This window comes from Muntiacus reevesi, chromosome 14 (assembly GCF_963930625.1).
Source record: "Muntiacus reevesi chromosome 14, mMunRee1.1, whole genome shotgun sequence".
Lineage (NCBI taxonomy): Eukaryota > Metazoa > Chordata > Mammalia > Artiodactyla > Cervidae > Muntiacus > Muntiacus reevesi.
The window spans coordinates 58,138,822-58,155,724 of NC_089262.1; the positions used below are offsets into that span (position 1 = coordinate 58,138,822).

General features: G+C 38.6%; 1 protein-coding gene across 2 annotated transcripts in view; it reads left to right on the plus strand.

Annotated features, from left to right (window-relative positions):
* Nucleotides 1–16,903, plus strand: part of LOC136146329 (general transcription factor IIH subunit 2) — a 77,517-nt gene that overhangs the window by 55,259 nt on the left and 5,355 nt on the right. Inside the window, exons 11-16 of one of the 2 annotated variants that reach the window (XM_065905150.1) lie at nucleotides 3,403–3,484; nucleotides 4,957–5,014; nucleotides 5,271–7,379; nucleotides 13,979–14,140; nucleotides 15,226–15,378; nucleotides 15,938–16,024. In XM_065905150.1, coding sequence (XP_065761222.1) covers nucleotides 3,403–3,484; nucleotides 4,957–5,014; nucleotides 5,271–7,379; nucleotides 13,979–14,140; nucleotides 15,226–15,378; nucleotides 15,938–16,024 — 2,651 coding nt within the window. Of the gene's footprint in view, nucleotides 1–3,402; nucleotides 3,485–4,956; nucleotides 5,015–5,270; nucleotides 7,380–13,978; nucleotides 14,141–15,225; nucleotides 15,379–15,937; nucleotides 16,025–16,903 lie in introns of those variants that run through there. The other variant, XM_065905151.1, reaches the window with a different exon arrangement.

Here is a 16,903-nt window from a genome sequence, read left to right on the forward strand (position 1 = left end):
CAATAGATATAGTTTTGAAGATGTTTTCACAGAAGTAGTTGCATTTTTCTTTTTTTGGATTTAGTATTTAGTAAATTGTTAAACAGTGGAGATAGTCTTCTTAATTTTTGGAAAAATAAACTAGAATACAGTCTGATTGTATTTAGGACCTTTTCTCAACTCTGTCATTTCCTTTTTTGTGAAGCTTTTTATTTCTCCTCTGCCTTTTTTGTTTGTTTTGTTATTGTTTTTGTTTTTTGGTCCTCTGAGTGAAGCTTCAATCTTTTGCCTCTCTTTTAAAATTGCAAACTAGGATGCCCTTAAATAAGCATATATGACTTAAAGGAAAACTAAAGAAACCAATGAACCTACCGCTAAAGTTAAGAAATTGAATATTATCAAGTCATAAGAAGGCTAGTGTGTGCCTACTTTCCCAGTTCTGATTATATCCTTGTCCCTCCAATTCAGAAGGCTTCCCTGCTGGCTCAGTTCTGCCTGCAATGCAGGAGACCCAGGTTCGATCCCAGGGTTGGGAAGATCCCCTGGAGAAGGAAAAGGCAACTCATTCCAGTATTCTTGCCTGGAAAAGCCTGCCAGGCTCCACTGTCCATGGGATTGCAAGAGTCAGACACGATTTAGTGATGAAACCACCATCAATCCTGAAATTTGTGTTAATTGTTCCTTCTACTCAGAATGGTTTCACCAGCTACATATGTATCATTAAGCATACTTAACTTTGCCTGTTCTATAAATTCAAATAAATGGAAGCATACTGCATGGTTCTTCTGTGATGATTGACTTGTTTTACTCCATAGAATTTTTGAGACTCATTCATAATTATGTTAGAGTTGCAATTTACCTGTTCTCATAGCTATATAGTATATTTTTTATGAATATAAAATTTATCCTTCTATTCTAGATTCAACATCTGGGTTGTTTTCAGAATGTTGCAATTCAAATAATGCCTCTATGAACCTTCTTGGACATAATTTCCAGTGCTCATATTTCTCTAGGATACATAACCTGCCATGGAATTGCAAAGTGATATGATGTACACATTCAACTTTACTAGATTATGCAAAACTTTTTCCAAAGTGGCTGTACTGATTTATATTCTTACTGGTATAGATGTTTCCATTCTGTCTGCTCCCTCACTAACTTAATATTGCCCCAAATTTTGTCAATATATTTACTAATAATGTTGAAGATATTTTCATATTTTCCCACATAGTTTCCTTGCTCTTTTTCTTTAGAAACATATCTTGTCTATTCTTTGCCCTTTCTTCTTTCTCATTCAGAGGATATATGAAATGTCCCTCTTTATCTCTCTTGCTACTCCTTGTTCTTGAGTCTTTATCTGATGTTAAGATACTGTAGCCACTCCAGCTTTTACTTTTTGCATGATACTATCTTTTTTGAAATCTTTTTTTTTTTTTGGCTGTGGAGTACAACGTGAGGGATCTTAGTTACCAGACCAGGGATCAAACCCAGAGAGAATGGAGTCCTAACCACTGGACCACCAAGGAATTCCCAAAATAATTTTACTTTTAACCTGTGACTTTAAAGTGAGCTTCTTCTTTTTCTTTTTTTTTTTAAAGTGAGCTTCTTGTAGACGGCATAGGTGGGTCTTGCTTTTTTAACAGTCTGACAATACCTGCTTTCTTGTTTTGTTGTTATTGTTGTTTGTTTGAATTTTTTGGCTGAGCCGTACAGCTTGTGGGATCTCAGTTCCCTAACCAGGGCCCTGGCAGTGAGAGCAAGGAGTCCTATCCACTGGAGCACCAAGAGATTCCCCAGTATCTGCTTCCTAATGGGAGTGTTTAGAACATTTACACTTAACAGAATCATTGATATGGTTGGATTTAAATCTACTCTTTTGCTCTTTGTTTTCTATTTATCCGTCTCTGGTTTGTCTCTTCTCTTCCTGACTTGCGTTTGAGTATTTTTCTATTTTCCATTTTATCTTTGAAGTTGGGTTTTTAGCTGTTCAGCTTTGTCTTTCTAGTGCCTGCTCTGTAATCTACATAATGCACGTTTGACAAATCACAGTCATCTTCAAATAACTTTATAACAACTGACATATAATGTATGAACCAATGTAACAGTATACCTCTATTTTCCCCTTTCTCGTCTCTGTGCTATTGTTACCACATATTTTACTTCACATGTGTTCTAAATCTCACAATGTAGTGTTATATCTTTCTTGTAAACAATTATCTTTTAAATACATTTTTAGAAAGAGAGAAAGCATATTTCATATTTACCCAATGAGTTACCATTGCTGGAACACTTCATTCCTTTGGGTAGAACCAAGTTTCCATCTGTTATGATTTTCCTTTTAAGAAGAAACTTAAGAAGAACTTCCTTTAACATTTCTTGTAGTACTAGTCTGCTGGCAGCTAAATTCATTGGCTTTATTTGTACAGAAAAGTCTGTATTTCACCTTCCTTCAGAGTCCTTTCCCTTGATGGGTTTATCTGCATAGTGACCTTGGACAAAAGCATTTAAAGTCCTACTAGCTTTTTCTATAGCTGCCCTTCTATTCCTGGGCTCATTTCCAAGTCATTCATCTAGGAAAATAAAAATGGTGTGTCCTCTTGCTTTATCTCCTGCTTTCCTATAATTCAGCAGCATAAAAATAAGCTGAAAGAGTTGTTTCTAGTTTTATCATTTACCTACTCACATTTATAGTTCTCATTTATCCAAGTTAATGATTGTGAATAGAGCTCTGTAGAATTTTCTTCCTTGGTTCTTCAGGCAAACATCATAACTGAATTTACAAAGTATCGTATGTTCCAATTTCATGATGTCTAGCAAATTGTTTTTAGGGCCATTCTTTAGTCTTCATACTGATGGAGTTTTTTTTTTCCTGAAATAAACTTTATTTGGGGGTATTTTTAGGTTTAGAGAAAAGGTGAAAAGATAACACAGAGTGTTCCTGTATTCCCATACTCAGTTTCCTCTAGTACTAACATCTTACATTACCCTGGCACATTTGTTAAAATTAAAAAAAACAACACTGGTACATTACAGTCAACTCCAGATGTTTACGTGTGTTTCACCATTTTTTCCTGCTCATGTCCTTTTTGTTATCTTTGTCCCAAAATCCACAGATGGAGTTGTTGTCTCTATTTTCTTTCCATTAGGTTCATTTTAGTTGATTTCATGGATGAGTGTTAAATATGCTTCCATTCCACCAGATTGGTTGGTTATCCCCCCCCTTACTTTATGAGCCATTTACATCTCTGCTCCCAAGAGCCACAGTCTACATGCCTTGCTTGATAAAGACACTGACAGACTCACAGGAAATGTTAATTTTATACTTAATCTTTGCCACTAAAACTCTGACAGTGTTTTTGAAAACCTAAAGCAAAGGTTTAATTGCATACAACTAGCTTTATAACTTGTAACTTGTGTGTTTAGTTGTCAGTTTCTCCAGAGTGTGAAGTCCTCTGCAGAAGTGATTCCAGACCTTCAGAGCCACGATGAACTTTCTGAGTTAACGGTATTGAATGCCACCTTGTTTATTTTCAGAGTGTGTGATCATGTGATTAAGAACAGTTTTGAGCGGGAGCTACTCATCATAAATAAGTAGTGTCAGTCACTCAGTCATGTCTGATGCTTTGTGACCCCACAAACTGTAGCCTGCCAGGCTCCTCTGTCCATGGGATTCTCCAGGCAAGAATATGGATTGCCATTCCCTTCTCCAGAGCATCTTCCTGACCCAGGGATTGAATCCGGGTCTCCTACATTGCAGGCAGATTCTTTACCATCTGAGCTACAGGGAAGATCCATCATAAATAAATCAGTCAATAAATTCTGCCGGTATCTGTCAAGCATCTATTAAGAGGTACTTACAGATGGGGATACTACATTAAACACAACATAATGCCTAGTTTCATGAAACGCAAAGTCAGTCCCTTCTACTTTGGTGCCCAGACTTGTTTGGACCTAAGAGTTGATTAGCAGCCAGGCTACCTGACCCCATCAGTGATCTTTGCTTGGAGGGCAGTGAGTCTAACTTGCTAGTTGACTTTTCTCAAAGTCAGGAAGATGTTTCTTTTACAAAAGCAAATAACCAACCAATCTGACTATTAATTAATGGTCAGATTAATAGGTTGACTCCTTTAAACTATGAAATTCTATATATTTCCCTGGGATATTAGCCACTACCAATTTAACACACACACACACACACACCCCTTATTTGAGGCTGTATGTTAAGTATATTGTCATCCCATGAAAAAGAAAACAGAGTAATTTTGACTCATCTTTTACATTTGTGAACTGAAAATGAAATTGAAGGAAAACATTTGGGGGTATGGAAATAGCTGTTTTTATTTTATTGATGTATATGTGACTCACAATATTAGTTCCAGGTATACTACATAGTATTAGATATTACTGGACATTACAAAATGATTACTACCATAAGTCTAGTTACTGTCTGCATCATACAAAGTTGTTATAGTAATATTGACTATTTTCCCCTTGTTGTAATTCCATCTCTGTGACTTACTTATTTTATAACTGAAAGTTTGTATCTCTTAATCCCTTCCACCAATTTTGCTCATCTCCCTCCACCTCCCTTAAAGAACTTATTTTTAAAAGAAGAAACTTAATCTCCCTATATCCCAGGTATGTAATATTTAAAATGCTTTTAATAGCTGAGATCAGAAGCTATATGAGTGACTTCTGGAGGGTCCATCTTGCTCTTGACACTGTGACTCTAATCATCTGGCCAGTAATCACTGCTCATGGCACCCAAGGAATGCGCTGTTTGGGTAGCATACAGAAGCATATGCTTGCATGTGTTTGCAGATCACTTATTATTTCATATTTGTAGCACTCCTCCCTGCAACTGGCATAAACACTTGAGGGTGGCTTGTGTTTAGAAAATGTCTGGTTTCTGATTGTAAGTTGAGGCCCCACCCTCTTATACAGATGTTAATTTAATAGAGAATTTTCTTTTCAAAGGGAACTACAAGGGAAAGCCATCTTGAAGAGTCAGCAGCAGTTGGTTCTGTAGTGCCAGGTAAGGATTTGGAGGTAGCACATGGGATTATATGAATGTGTACATATCTTTGTATATAGAGGATTTTATTTTATCATTTATTTATTTATGGCCAAACTACACAGAGTGTGCGATATTAGCTCCCCACCCTGGTACTGCACCCGCGCCCCTGCAGTGGAAGTGTGGAGGCTTAACCACTAGGCTGCCCGGGAAGTCCCGCATGCAGGGGTAATAGGAATACCTGTTTGTAACTGTGCCTCCTTGCTTGTCTCCACAGAGGTGGCCCAGGGTGAAGCCCAGTGGTTTCAGGAGGCAGAGAGCCTGAGTGAGCGCCTGAGAAAAGTCTATACCAGTGCTCCTTTCTGCCACATGTCTTTGCTTGAGATCTCTTCCTGTCTAGCCACGGACCAGTGGCTGGATTATGATCTGTCCTTTGCTTTAAAATCCATCACCAATCCTGTGCAAGAGCCTGTGGTGTTGCCTGAAGTCTTTGCTAACTTGAACTCTGTCATGAGTGTGGAGGGTGAAGCTGGGAGTGGAAAGACCATCCTCCTGAAGAAAATAGCTCTTCTGTGGGCATCAGGATGCTGCCCCTTGTTAAACAGGTTCCGGCTGGTCTTCTATCTCTCTCTTGGCTCTACCAGACCAGAGCAGGGGCTGGCCAGTGTCATTCATGACCAACTCTTAGAGACAAGTGTATCTGTTACTGAAATGGGCCTAAGGAACATCATCCAGCAGTTAAAGAACCAGGTGTTATTCCTTTTGGATGACTACAAAGAAATGTGCTCAGTCCCCGAAGTCATAGCAAGGATGATTCAAAAAAAACTTTTGTCAAGGACCTGCTTGTTGATCACTGTCCATACAAATAGGGCCAAGAACATCCGCCGATACCTAGATACAATCATAGAGATTAAGGCATTTCCTTTCTATAATACTGTTTCTGTACTACAGAAGCTCTTTCCAGGCAATTTGACCCGTCTGCGAAAGTTAATGGTTGACTTCGGAATGAGTCAAACTTGGCAGGCAGTTCAGAAAACGCCTTTGTTTGTGGCAGCTATCTGTGCTAGTTGGCTTCAGAATCGTTTTCATGGATCCTTTGATAGTGTGGCTGTTTTCAAGTCCTATATGGAATGCCTTTTCTTAAAGCACAAAACTGCAGCTGACCTACTCAAAGCAACTGTGTCCTCCTGCGGTGAACTAGCCTTGAAAGGGTTTTTTGCATCTTGCTTTGAGTTTAGTGATGAGGACCTCATAGAAGCAGGGATTGGTGAAGAGGAAGATCTAGCCATGTACCTGATGAACAAATTCACAGCCCAGAGACTGAGGCCAGTCTATCAGTTTTTAAATCCTGCATTTCAAGAATTCCTTGCTGCAATGAGGCTGACTGAACTCCTGGATTCAGATAGGCAAGAAGACCAAGATTTGGGACTTCATTATTTGAAACAAATCAACTCACCCTTGATGGCTATCTGTCCCTATGCCAATTTTTTGAACTGTGTCTCCTGCCATCCTTCAACAAAGGCAGGGCCAAAAATTGTATCCCATTTGCTTCTTTTGGTGGATAATAAAGAGACACTGGAGAATATATCTGAAAATGATGACTACCTGAAGCATCATCCAGAAATTTCCGAGGTGATGCAGTGTTTCAGGTTGGTGTGGCAATTTTCTCCACAAAATTACCTTTCACTGGCTTCAAAACATTTGCTAGCTCTGGCTGTGAAAATTGCGTATCAAAGCAACACTCTTGCTGCATGTTCTTCTTTCATTTTGCAGTTCCTTCATGGGAGAACCCTGTGTTCCGATGTGCTCAAGTTACAGTATTTTTTTGACCACCCAGAAAGCCTGTTATTGTTGAGGAGCATCCAGGTCTCCATAATGGGAAATAGGTCATCATTCATAACAGATTTGCCTATGGAAAGAATTTTCGACAAATCACAGGCACCAACTATAGATCAGGACTATGCTTCTGCCTTTGAACTTGAGAGTGAATGGAAGCGGAGTTTAGTTGAAAAACAGGAAAACATTAAACATTTTCAGAACATTCGACTCAATGCACCACCAGCCACCAGCACTGGCTATTGGAACCTTCCTTCAAAGCAGTACAAGATTCCCCTTCTGGAAGTTCATGTGATTAATTCCAATGCTGTGGATCAGAAGATGCTAAGGTTTCTAACAGAGGTCTTCTCAGCTGCGCAGCACATTGAACTCCACTTGAACCACAGCAGGGGTTTTATTGAAAACATCCGCCCAGCTCTTGAGCAGTACAAGGCCTCTTTCACAAAGTGCTGCATAAGCCAATGCGAGCTGAGTGCAACAGAACAGGAATTGCTTCTCACTCTAACTTCCCTAGAGTCTCTTGAAGTCTCAGAGACAGCCCATCAACAAGGTAAGCGTGAACCTATTTTAGATGACTATTAGGATGTATTCTTTCATCTTTTCACTCTTAGTTGTAAATGGATAAAAGCTTTTGAAAGCATGAGACTGTAAATCTTCGCTGATTGGACAATTTAAATTTTACTAATTTATTTCTCTCAGTAATATGAATTAGTGAAAAGCCTCCAAATAGTAGAATGACTTTCAAACTCTGATATAAATAATAAAATGACAAATGAAGGCTCTTAGTAAACAAATGACTAGTTATTAGTAAAAGAATTATCTGTATGTAAATAACGCTTGAGAACTACTCTCACCTCACCTGCGTCATGGAAGAAACGGCTTGTACTCTGGGAAATAAGCAAGTGGGAAGTAATACCTCCCAGTTATTTTTGTCTCCATCCACTTGTCTAAGCAGTGTTTTAAGTTCTTGGTGTAGACTGTATCATCTTTCTTTAAATTTATTCCTAGGTACTTGTATTTTTGATACTCTTGTAAATGACACTAATTTTTTTCATTTTCTGATTGTTGCTTGTATGGGTTTGATTTTCAACAGTTTGTTAAATGCCTCGAAGTGCTTTGCTTTATATCTTACTTGAGGGACACTGAACATTTTTTGGATCTATATGTTGATATTTATCTTCAAAGTTAGAGAAATTTTGTTCATTTTTTTCAAATATTTTTATTATGATAAAACACATTTTTCAATATGCAGTTTAGTGGCATTAAGTAGAATTAGTGTGCTGTGAACCATCGTCACTATTCAGTTCCACAACCTTTTCATCATCCCAAACTTTGTACCTATTAAATAACTCCTTCCTCTTCCCAGCCACTGAGCTGTGAATTTGTCTATTCTACTTCATATAAATGAATCCATACAATATTTTGTCCTTGTGTGTCTGACTCCTTTCACTTAGCATCATGTTTTTGAGGTTCATCCATGTTGCAGCATGTGTCAGGACTTCACTACTTTTATAGCTAGAATGATATGCCTTGTATGTGTATATACAAGGCTTTCCTGGTGGCTCAGTGGCAAAGAATCCACCAGTCAATGTTAGAGACACGGGTTCTATCCCTGGGTTGAGAAGATCCCCTGGAGAAGAAAATGGCAACCCACTCCAGTGTTCTTGCCTGGGAAATCCCATGGACAAAGGAGCCTGGTGGGCTACGGTCCATGGGGTCACAAACAGTTGGACACAGCCTAGTGACTAAACAACAAATATATCATGCTCTGTTAATCAGTTCATCAGTTGATGGACACTTGCACTGTTCATTCTGGCTAAAGCTGCTATGAACATGGATGCACAAATGTTACTTTAAGACCCTGCTTTCAATTCTTTTTGATTTATACCTAGAAGTGAAATTATTGGATCATGTTAATGATAGTAATTCTATTTTAATATTCAAGGAATCTCCAAACAGTTTTCCACACTGGCTGCAGCATTTTGCATCCCTACAAACAAAGTACCAGGGTTCCAGTTTCTTCACATCCTCCAAGCTTTTTTCTCTTTTTTTAAATCAGAGACATCTGAGCTAGTAGGTGTGAAATTATATCTTATTGTGGTTTTGATTTTCATTTTCCTAATGACTAAAATGCTATTGAGCATCTTTTCACGTGCTTATTGGGGGTTGGTGTATATTTTTTGAAGAGAGTCTATTAAATTGTTTTGTCCATTAAAAAAATGGAAGTGTGGTTTATGTTGTACTAGTTTCTGGTGGGCAGCAAAGTGATTCAGGCTGTATGTGTGTATATACACATATGTATGTATATTTAAGATTCTTTTCCACTATAGATCATTACAAGATATTGAATACAGTTCCCTGTGCTACACTGTAGGTGCTATTTTATACATCGTGTATATCTATTACTCTCAAACTCCTAATTTATTCCTCCCTCCTTCCTCTTTCCACCTTGGTAACCATAAATTTATTTTCTATGTCAGTGAGTCTATTTCAGTTTTTTAAATAAGTTCATTTGTATTACTTTTTTAGAGCCCACATATAAATGGTGTCATATATTCGTTTTTCTGACTTACGTCACTTAATATGATAATCTCTAGGTCCATCTGTGTAGCTGCAAATAGCATTATTTCATTCTTTTTTATGGCTGAGTAATATCTCATTGTGTGCATGTGTATCACATCTTCTTTATCTAGTCATCATTGATGGACATTTAGGGACATTTAGGTTGCTTCCATGTCATGGTTATTATAAATAGTGTTGCTATGGATACTGGGGTGTATGTGTCTTTTCAAATTAAGAGTTTTCTCTAGATGTGTGGCCAAGAGTGGGATTGCTGGAATGTAGCTCTATTGTTAGTTTTCTAGGGAACCTCCAGACTGTTCTCCCTAGTGGCTATACCAATTTACATTCCCATCAACAGTGTAGGAGGGTTCCCTTTTCTCTACATCCTCTCCAGCATTTATTGTCTGTAGACATTTTCTGTTTTGTTTTTTGTCTGTTTGTAGACTTTTTGATGATAGTCATTCTGACCACTGTGAGGTGATACCTCATTATAACTTTGATTCTCATTTCTCTAATGATCAGTGATTTTGAGCATCTTATGTGCTTGTTAGCTATCTGTATGTCTTCTTTGAAGAAATGTCTCTTGAGGTCTCCTGCCCATTTTCAGATTGGGTTGCTTGTTCCTTTGGCCATTTTAAAAATTGTGTTGTCTTTTTTACTTGAGTTATTTAAGTTCATTGTATAATTGTATATTCATAATGTGTTATGAATATATCAGTTCAGTTAAGTTGCTCAGTCATGTCCTACTCTTTGAAACCCCATGGACTGCAGCACGCCAGGCCTCCCTGTCCATCACCAACTCCCGGAGCTTGCTCAAACTCATGTCCATTGAGTCAGTGATGCCATCCAACCATCTCATCGTCTGTCGTCCCCTTCTTCTCCCGCCTTCAGTCTTTCCCAGCATCAGGGTCTTTTCCAATGAGTCAGCTCTCTGCATCAGGTGGCCAAAATATTGGAGTTTCAGCTTTAGCATCAGTCCTTCCAATGAATATTCAGGACAGATATCCTTTAGGATGAACTGGTTGGATCTCCTTGGAGTCCAAGGGACTGAGAGAGTCATTTCCTAGGTAGGTTGATAAGAAGTCTAGGGGTCCCCAAGGAGAGAGGGGTCTGGAATTCTCAAGGAGGAAGAAAGGACAAACTTTTTTTCCTATCCTCTACATTCCTTAGGATTATATAGCAATGATGTATCCTGCCTGAGGACAGTCTCTGGATTAAGCCTTTTGGCTAATCCTGTTATCTTAAAACGTAAATTATGGGAGTAGGTCTGGTCTTTACAAGGATTATATAGCAATGATGTATCCTGCCTGAGGACAGTCTCTGGATTAAACCTCTGGTTGATTCCGTTATCTTAAAATGCAAATTATGGGAGTGGGCCTGGTGAGGTCTTTACAACCTCCAGACATTCGTTGGATTCCCTGGAGAGTATATGACTCCATTGCTGACACTAGCAAGGGGATACTCTGTCTACCCCCTTCTGATGTCTATGTCAGAGGCTTTCTCTATCTCCTTTATACTTTAATAAAACTTTATTACACAAAAGCTCTGAGCGATCAAGCCTCATCTCTGGCCCCAGATTGAATTCTTCTCCCCCGGAGGCCAAGAATCCTGGCATCTTTGCATGATTCAGCAACAACCTTTCAGGACTCACAGGAGTCTTCCAACACCACAGATCAAAAACATCAGTTCTTTGGCACTCAGCTTTCTTTATAGTCCAATTCTCACATCCATACATGACTACTGGAAAAACCATAGCCTTGACTAGACAGCTAGAGAAGCCCCAGCAAGATGATAGTCACTGGAGGTGCAGCTGGGCAGCAGATGTGCGGAGCCACTGGAGCAGCTCTGAGGAGATACCCCATGTCCAAGAGCAAAGGAGAAGCCCCAGCAAGAGGGTAGGAGTGGCGAAATCGAGTTTAGAATCAAACCCCATTGTGCCATAAACACTCAGAGGGCTCAAACAAACCTTGTGTGCACCTGCAGCCCCATGGACTGCAGCATGCCAGAGGAGGAGAAGGAGACGATAGAGGATGAGATGGTTGGATGGCATCACCAACTCAATGGACTTGAGTTTGAGTAAACTCTGGGAGTTGGCAATGGACGGGGGGCCTGGCATGCTGCAGTTCATGGGGTTGCAAAGAGTCGGACACAACTGAGTGACTGAACTGAACTCACTAGACAGAACTTTGTTGGCAAAGTAATGTCTCTGCTTTTTAATATGCTGTCTACATTGGTCATAACTTTTCTTACAAGGAGCAAGCCTCTTTTAATTTCATGGCTGAATTCACCATCTGCAGTGATTTTGGAGCCCCAAAAAATAAAGTCTCTCACTGTTTCCACTGTTTCCCCAACTATTTCCCCATGAAGTGATGGGACCAGATGCCATGATCTTAGTTTTCTGAATGTTGAGCTTCAAGCCAACTTTTTCACTCTCCTCTTTCACTTTCATCAAGAGGCTCTTTAGTACTTCTTCGCTTTCTGCCATAAGGGTAGTATCATCTGCATATCTGAGGTTATTGATATTTCTCCTGGCAATCTTGATTTCAGCTTTTGCTTCATCCAGCCCAGCGTTTCTCATGATGTACTCTGTATCTAAGTTAAATAAGCAGGGGGACGATATACAGCCTTGATGTACTCCTTGCCCGATTTGGAATCAGTCTGTTGTTCCATGTCCACTTCTAATTGTTGCTTCCTGAGATTTCTCAAGAGGCGGGTGAGGTGGTCTGGTATTCCCATCTCTTTTAAGAATTTCCCAGTTTGTTGTGATCCACACAGTCAAATGCTTTGGCATAGTCATTAAAGCAGAAATAGATGTTTTCCTGGAACTCTCTTGCTTTTTCGATAATCCAACGGATGTTGGCAATTTGATCTCTGGTTCCTCTGCCTTTTCTAAATCCAACTTGAACATCTGGAAGTTTATGGTTCACGTATTGCTGAAGCCTGGCTTGGAGAATTTTAAGCATTACTTTACTAGCGTGTTAGATGAGTGCAATTGTGCAGTAGTTTGAGCATTCTTTGGCATTGCCTTTCTTTGGGAAAGAATGTATTCATCATATGAATATATAATTATATATATTATATAATCATAGTGTAATTACATATAATTTTTATTGGCATGTGGTTTATAAAATATTTTCTCCTGTAGATTTCCCTTTTCACTGTCTTGGTAGTGTCCTTCAATCCGTAAAGTTCGAAATTCCAGCTAAGTCCAATTTGTCTATTTTTCTTTTTTGCTAATGGTCTTGGTAGCATATCCAAGAATCCACTGTCAAATCCAAAGTCATCTTTTCTTCTAAAGCATTATATGGTTGTTGAATTTAGGTCATTGCTTCATTTTGAGCTAATTTTGTATATGACGGTGGTCCAACTTCTTTTGCATGGAGAAATTCAGTTGTCTGAGCCCCATTCATTGAAATGTCTCATTTTTCTGAATCCAGAGCATAGTACAGGACTTTTATATAGTAGATGAGAAATAAAATATTGCCTGCCATATCAGTAAACAAAGGATGTTGTAGTCATCAGCAATTGCAATTACACCCATGAGGTTGAGCCCTGAGGAAACTCAGGAAAGAAACAAAGAATACCTATCATCTAGCAGTCATTAGTGGAGAAGGCAATGGCACGCCACTCCAGTGCTCTTGCCTGGAAAATCCCATGGACGGAGGAGCCTGGTGGGCTGCAGTCCATGGGGTCGCTAAGAGTCAGACACGACTGAGCGACTTCACTTTCTTTTTTTTTTTTTTTTTTTTTTTATAGATACTAAAGGGATTTTTATTTTTATTTTTATTTTTTTTTTTTAAATATTATTTTATTAGTTGGAGGCCAATCACTTTACAACATTTCAGTGGGTTTTGTCATACATTGACATGAATCAGCCATACAGTTGCGACTTCACTTTCACTTTTCACTTTCATGCATTGGAGAAGGAAATGGCAACCTACTCCAGTGTTCTTGCCTGGAGAATCCCAGGGACGGGGGAGCCTGGTGGGCTGCCGTCTATGGGGTCGCACAGGGTCGGACACGACTGAAGTGACTTAGCAGCAGCAGCAGCAGCAGTCATTAGACTCCAGCCACCCCAAAGGTGCAGCTTAAGGAAACTCAGGATGGGAAAACACAGGATCCTCGCCCCAGACAGCTGAGGTGCATATCAAAGGAATGATTTCAGTGAGCCCAGACTCTTGCATATTCCTATGCATAGAAAAGCGCTAAATTCCTTCAGACATCTGGTTTTCTTTTATTGACAGTAATCTTTTGCCGTTTGTTGCAAAACTGCTTCCTCCTAATCTCCTTGGAGCAATTTTCTTAGGCTTACTTGAGATGTTGCCTCCCAGACTTGAAGTCCTAAGAACGTCCAGTGAATAAAATAATTCTCATACTTTTAGGTTGTGCATATATTTTTTTAGTTAACATACTAGTAAATGCCACAAAAAGCATTATTTTCATATATGTGCTTTCTAAAAAAGAATGTGTTATGTGAAAAGTTTTCATTTGAAAATATGAAAATAGCTTGATGAATCAAAATGACAGTTTGAAAATTTCCGTTTGGAACTCTAAATTAATAATGGGAAACTGTGTGCTGCTTTCTAGATCACCTCTTTCTTAGTTTGGACAAATTCTTGTGCCTGAAGGAACTGTCTGTGAATCTGCAACAAGATGTTTTTTCAGTCATTTCTGAAGAATTCCTAAATTTCCACCATATGGAAAAATTATTGATCCAAATTTCATCTACATGCAGTCCTTCAAAATTAGGTAAGTGTGGCACTTTGATTTACTTGCTTTTACATCATTTGGAAAAGCTACTTGGCCAATAATTAAGAGTTAAAGATCTGAGGGTGTAATCTATAACCAAGGTAAATTGTGGGAATAGCACTAACTGTTATTGAAAAAGCAGAGAGCTATTTGTAATTGAGCCTTTACTACATGCTGTGAATTATTCTAGCACTTTATAAATGTGAACTCATTTAACCTTCATACCCATTCTACAAGATAATCATTTTAGATTGGGAATGGAGTTAGAGAAATTAATTAATTTGCTTTCTGAGGTCACCCAGGAAAGGAAATGGTAAATTTGCAATTCAAACACAGGAATTCTAACTCTTAAGTCTGAGCTCTTAAACAGCAGTATACTGCCTCTCCAAAAGCAGTTTGTAGAGTTCTCTTATTCTGTTCTCAGGCTGCTCTTACATTGCAACTTAGCGGTCTACCCGATCAGAAGGAAGGAAGCCTGCTGATGAGCGGCAATCAGAAGCACTTTCCTGTTTCTCTCCAGCCTGTACAGCCATCTTTCTTAAATGTCATTTAGCAAGGTGACGTAGGCATCATCAGTTCCTCAGTTTAACAAAGACTAGACACTGGAGACTGAGTGAAGGAAGACAAATCTCTAGTGAACCGACATGCAGAGTTGCTTGCAAAAAACCTTGTAGCTAAGGCTGGAAGTAGTAGTTTTCTTATCTTTCTCAGCAATTTTTTCATCAAATTTAGGGTTTGCTTCAGAGTTGTCACTGACTTTATGTTCCCTTGCACAGTGTTTCTATAGCGTAAACGTCACGTGCAAACTAGAGACATCAGGATATTAGGATATTAAAGCTGAGTCAGTGCCATTATTATATGGAGGAGGAAATGGATCCCCAGAGGGGGTCAGTAACAACAGTTCACACAGCACATCAGTTAGTCACAGAACCTGAACCTCAGCCCGAGTCATTACATCATGCTGCCTTATTTTGATTCACTATCGCTGAAACAAATTAATAAATTAATTTTATTAATTTCATATGGTTAATTCAGATAGAACTTTTCAGTCTCTGATTTCTGAAATCTGATCTTTTATCTGACAGTCAGATTAGTTCAGAATTCTCCAAACCTTCAAGTTTTCCATCTGGAATGTAATCGTTTTTCGGATTTTGAATCTCTTGTGACTGCACTTGCTTCCCGCAAGAAACTTAAAGAAATTAAGTTTTCTGGACGTAGTTTTGAAGTGAACCCATTTGGTAAGAGCTGTAATTGTAAAATTTTGGTTTAAGATGTTTTGTGGACAGAATCATTTTTTAATAGTCAAATTTTAAAACATGCATTTGATGGCAGAGAACAAATTCATTGCAATAGATATCTGATCGTAAATGAATTTTCAAATAAGGTATATTTGTCTCCTTAATAAATAGGTGTTTAAACATTTCTAGTTATGAGAACTGTTTCTTGAGTAAAGATTTGTGTTATCTACTTAAGTCATACTAATCAATTCAATCTGAATTGTAATTTCTATCATTTTTGAAATACTCTTTGCTGTGCTTGGTCGCTCAGTCGTGTCCAACTCTTTGTGGCCCCATGGGCTGCAGCCTGCCAGGCTCCTCTGAACACTGGAGTGGGTTGCCATGCCCTCCTCAGGGGATCTTTTCAACCTAGACATATAACCCAGATTTCCCACATTGCAGGCGGATTCTTTACCAACTGAGCTACTAGGGAAGCCCCTTTATACTCTTTATAAATACATTACTTTTTGGTATAAGAAATGTAGCTGACATAACTAAATTTTAATTTTCCCTTTTATAGTCCTTGTTTTGCCAAATTTTATTTCTCTGAAGATACTAAACCTTGGGCTCCAATATATTCCAGATAAGGAAACAGCTGAAAACTTTGGTATGTTTATAACACAGTGCCTTTTACTTATTCTTGATTCTTTCCCTCCACAAAATCCTTCTGCTTTGCATTAGCTATAATAAATTACAGCGTGTTTTAGCTGCCCTTGGTCATTAGGAGGCAGGGATAGTGCCGCTCAACTTTTACCCTCCAGATGCCTTGATATCACTTGATGCCTTTCAAAGCAATGTTCTTAAAGCAATTCATTTCTTAGAATATTTATTTGTTTTGTTATAGCACTATGCAATTTCATTGCCAGGTATCCATCCCAAACAAGTTAAACGCCTGTTGTTTCAAAGTTTTCCAGAATATAGGAAAAACTACCTTTTAAGGTTATGAACACTCTATGTGAAAACCTAGACTTAACAAAATGATAACTATAGAAACTACCTTTTCAGCTTGTTTTTTTTTTTTTTATGATTATAATAACAATGTATGCTCTGGAAAATTTCTAACAGGTCTTAGAAGATAAACATATTTCAAAAAATTAAGGATTTTTTTAAACATAAATATTTCTGAATCAGATAGCCTTCACTCTAGCAGACAGAAGGGAGCTCTGAGGAGCTGTACAAAATGAAAGGCTTTAGTAGGCAGAAGGGAGCAGTGACAAGTGATCAAAGTAGGCAAAAATGCTCGTCGGTCATCGCAAGGTTACTTTCCTTTAGGCGATGGGGATGGCAGATGCTGATAGGGTTCCATTTCTGGGGGAAGCCAGAACTGTAATCAGAGTCATGGTTTGGTGACGTGGAGCTTGTTGTCTTATTTTTAACACAGGAAAATATAAGGATAGTCAGTAGAGATGGGAAGCATACAGCAGCAGTGCTGTCAAACTTTAGCACACTTAAGGAGCGTCTGGATCTCCTTCTTTTCCTTTGTCCA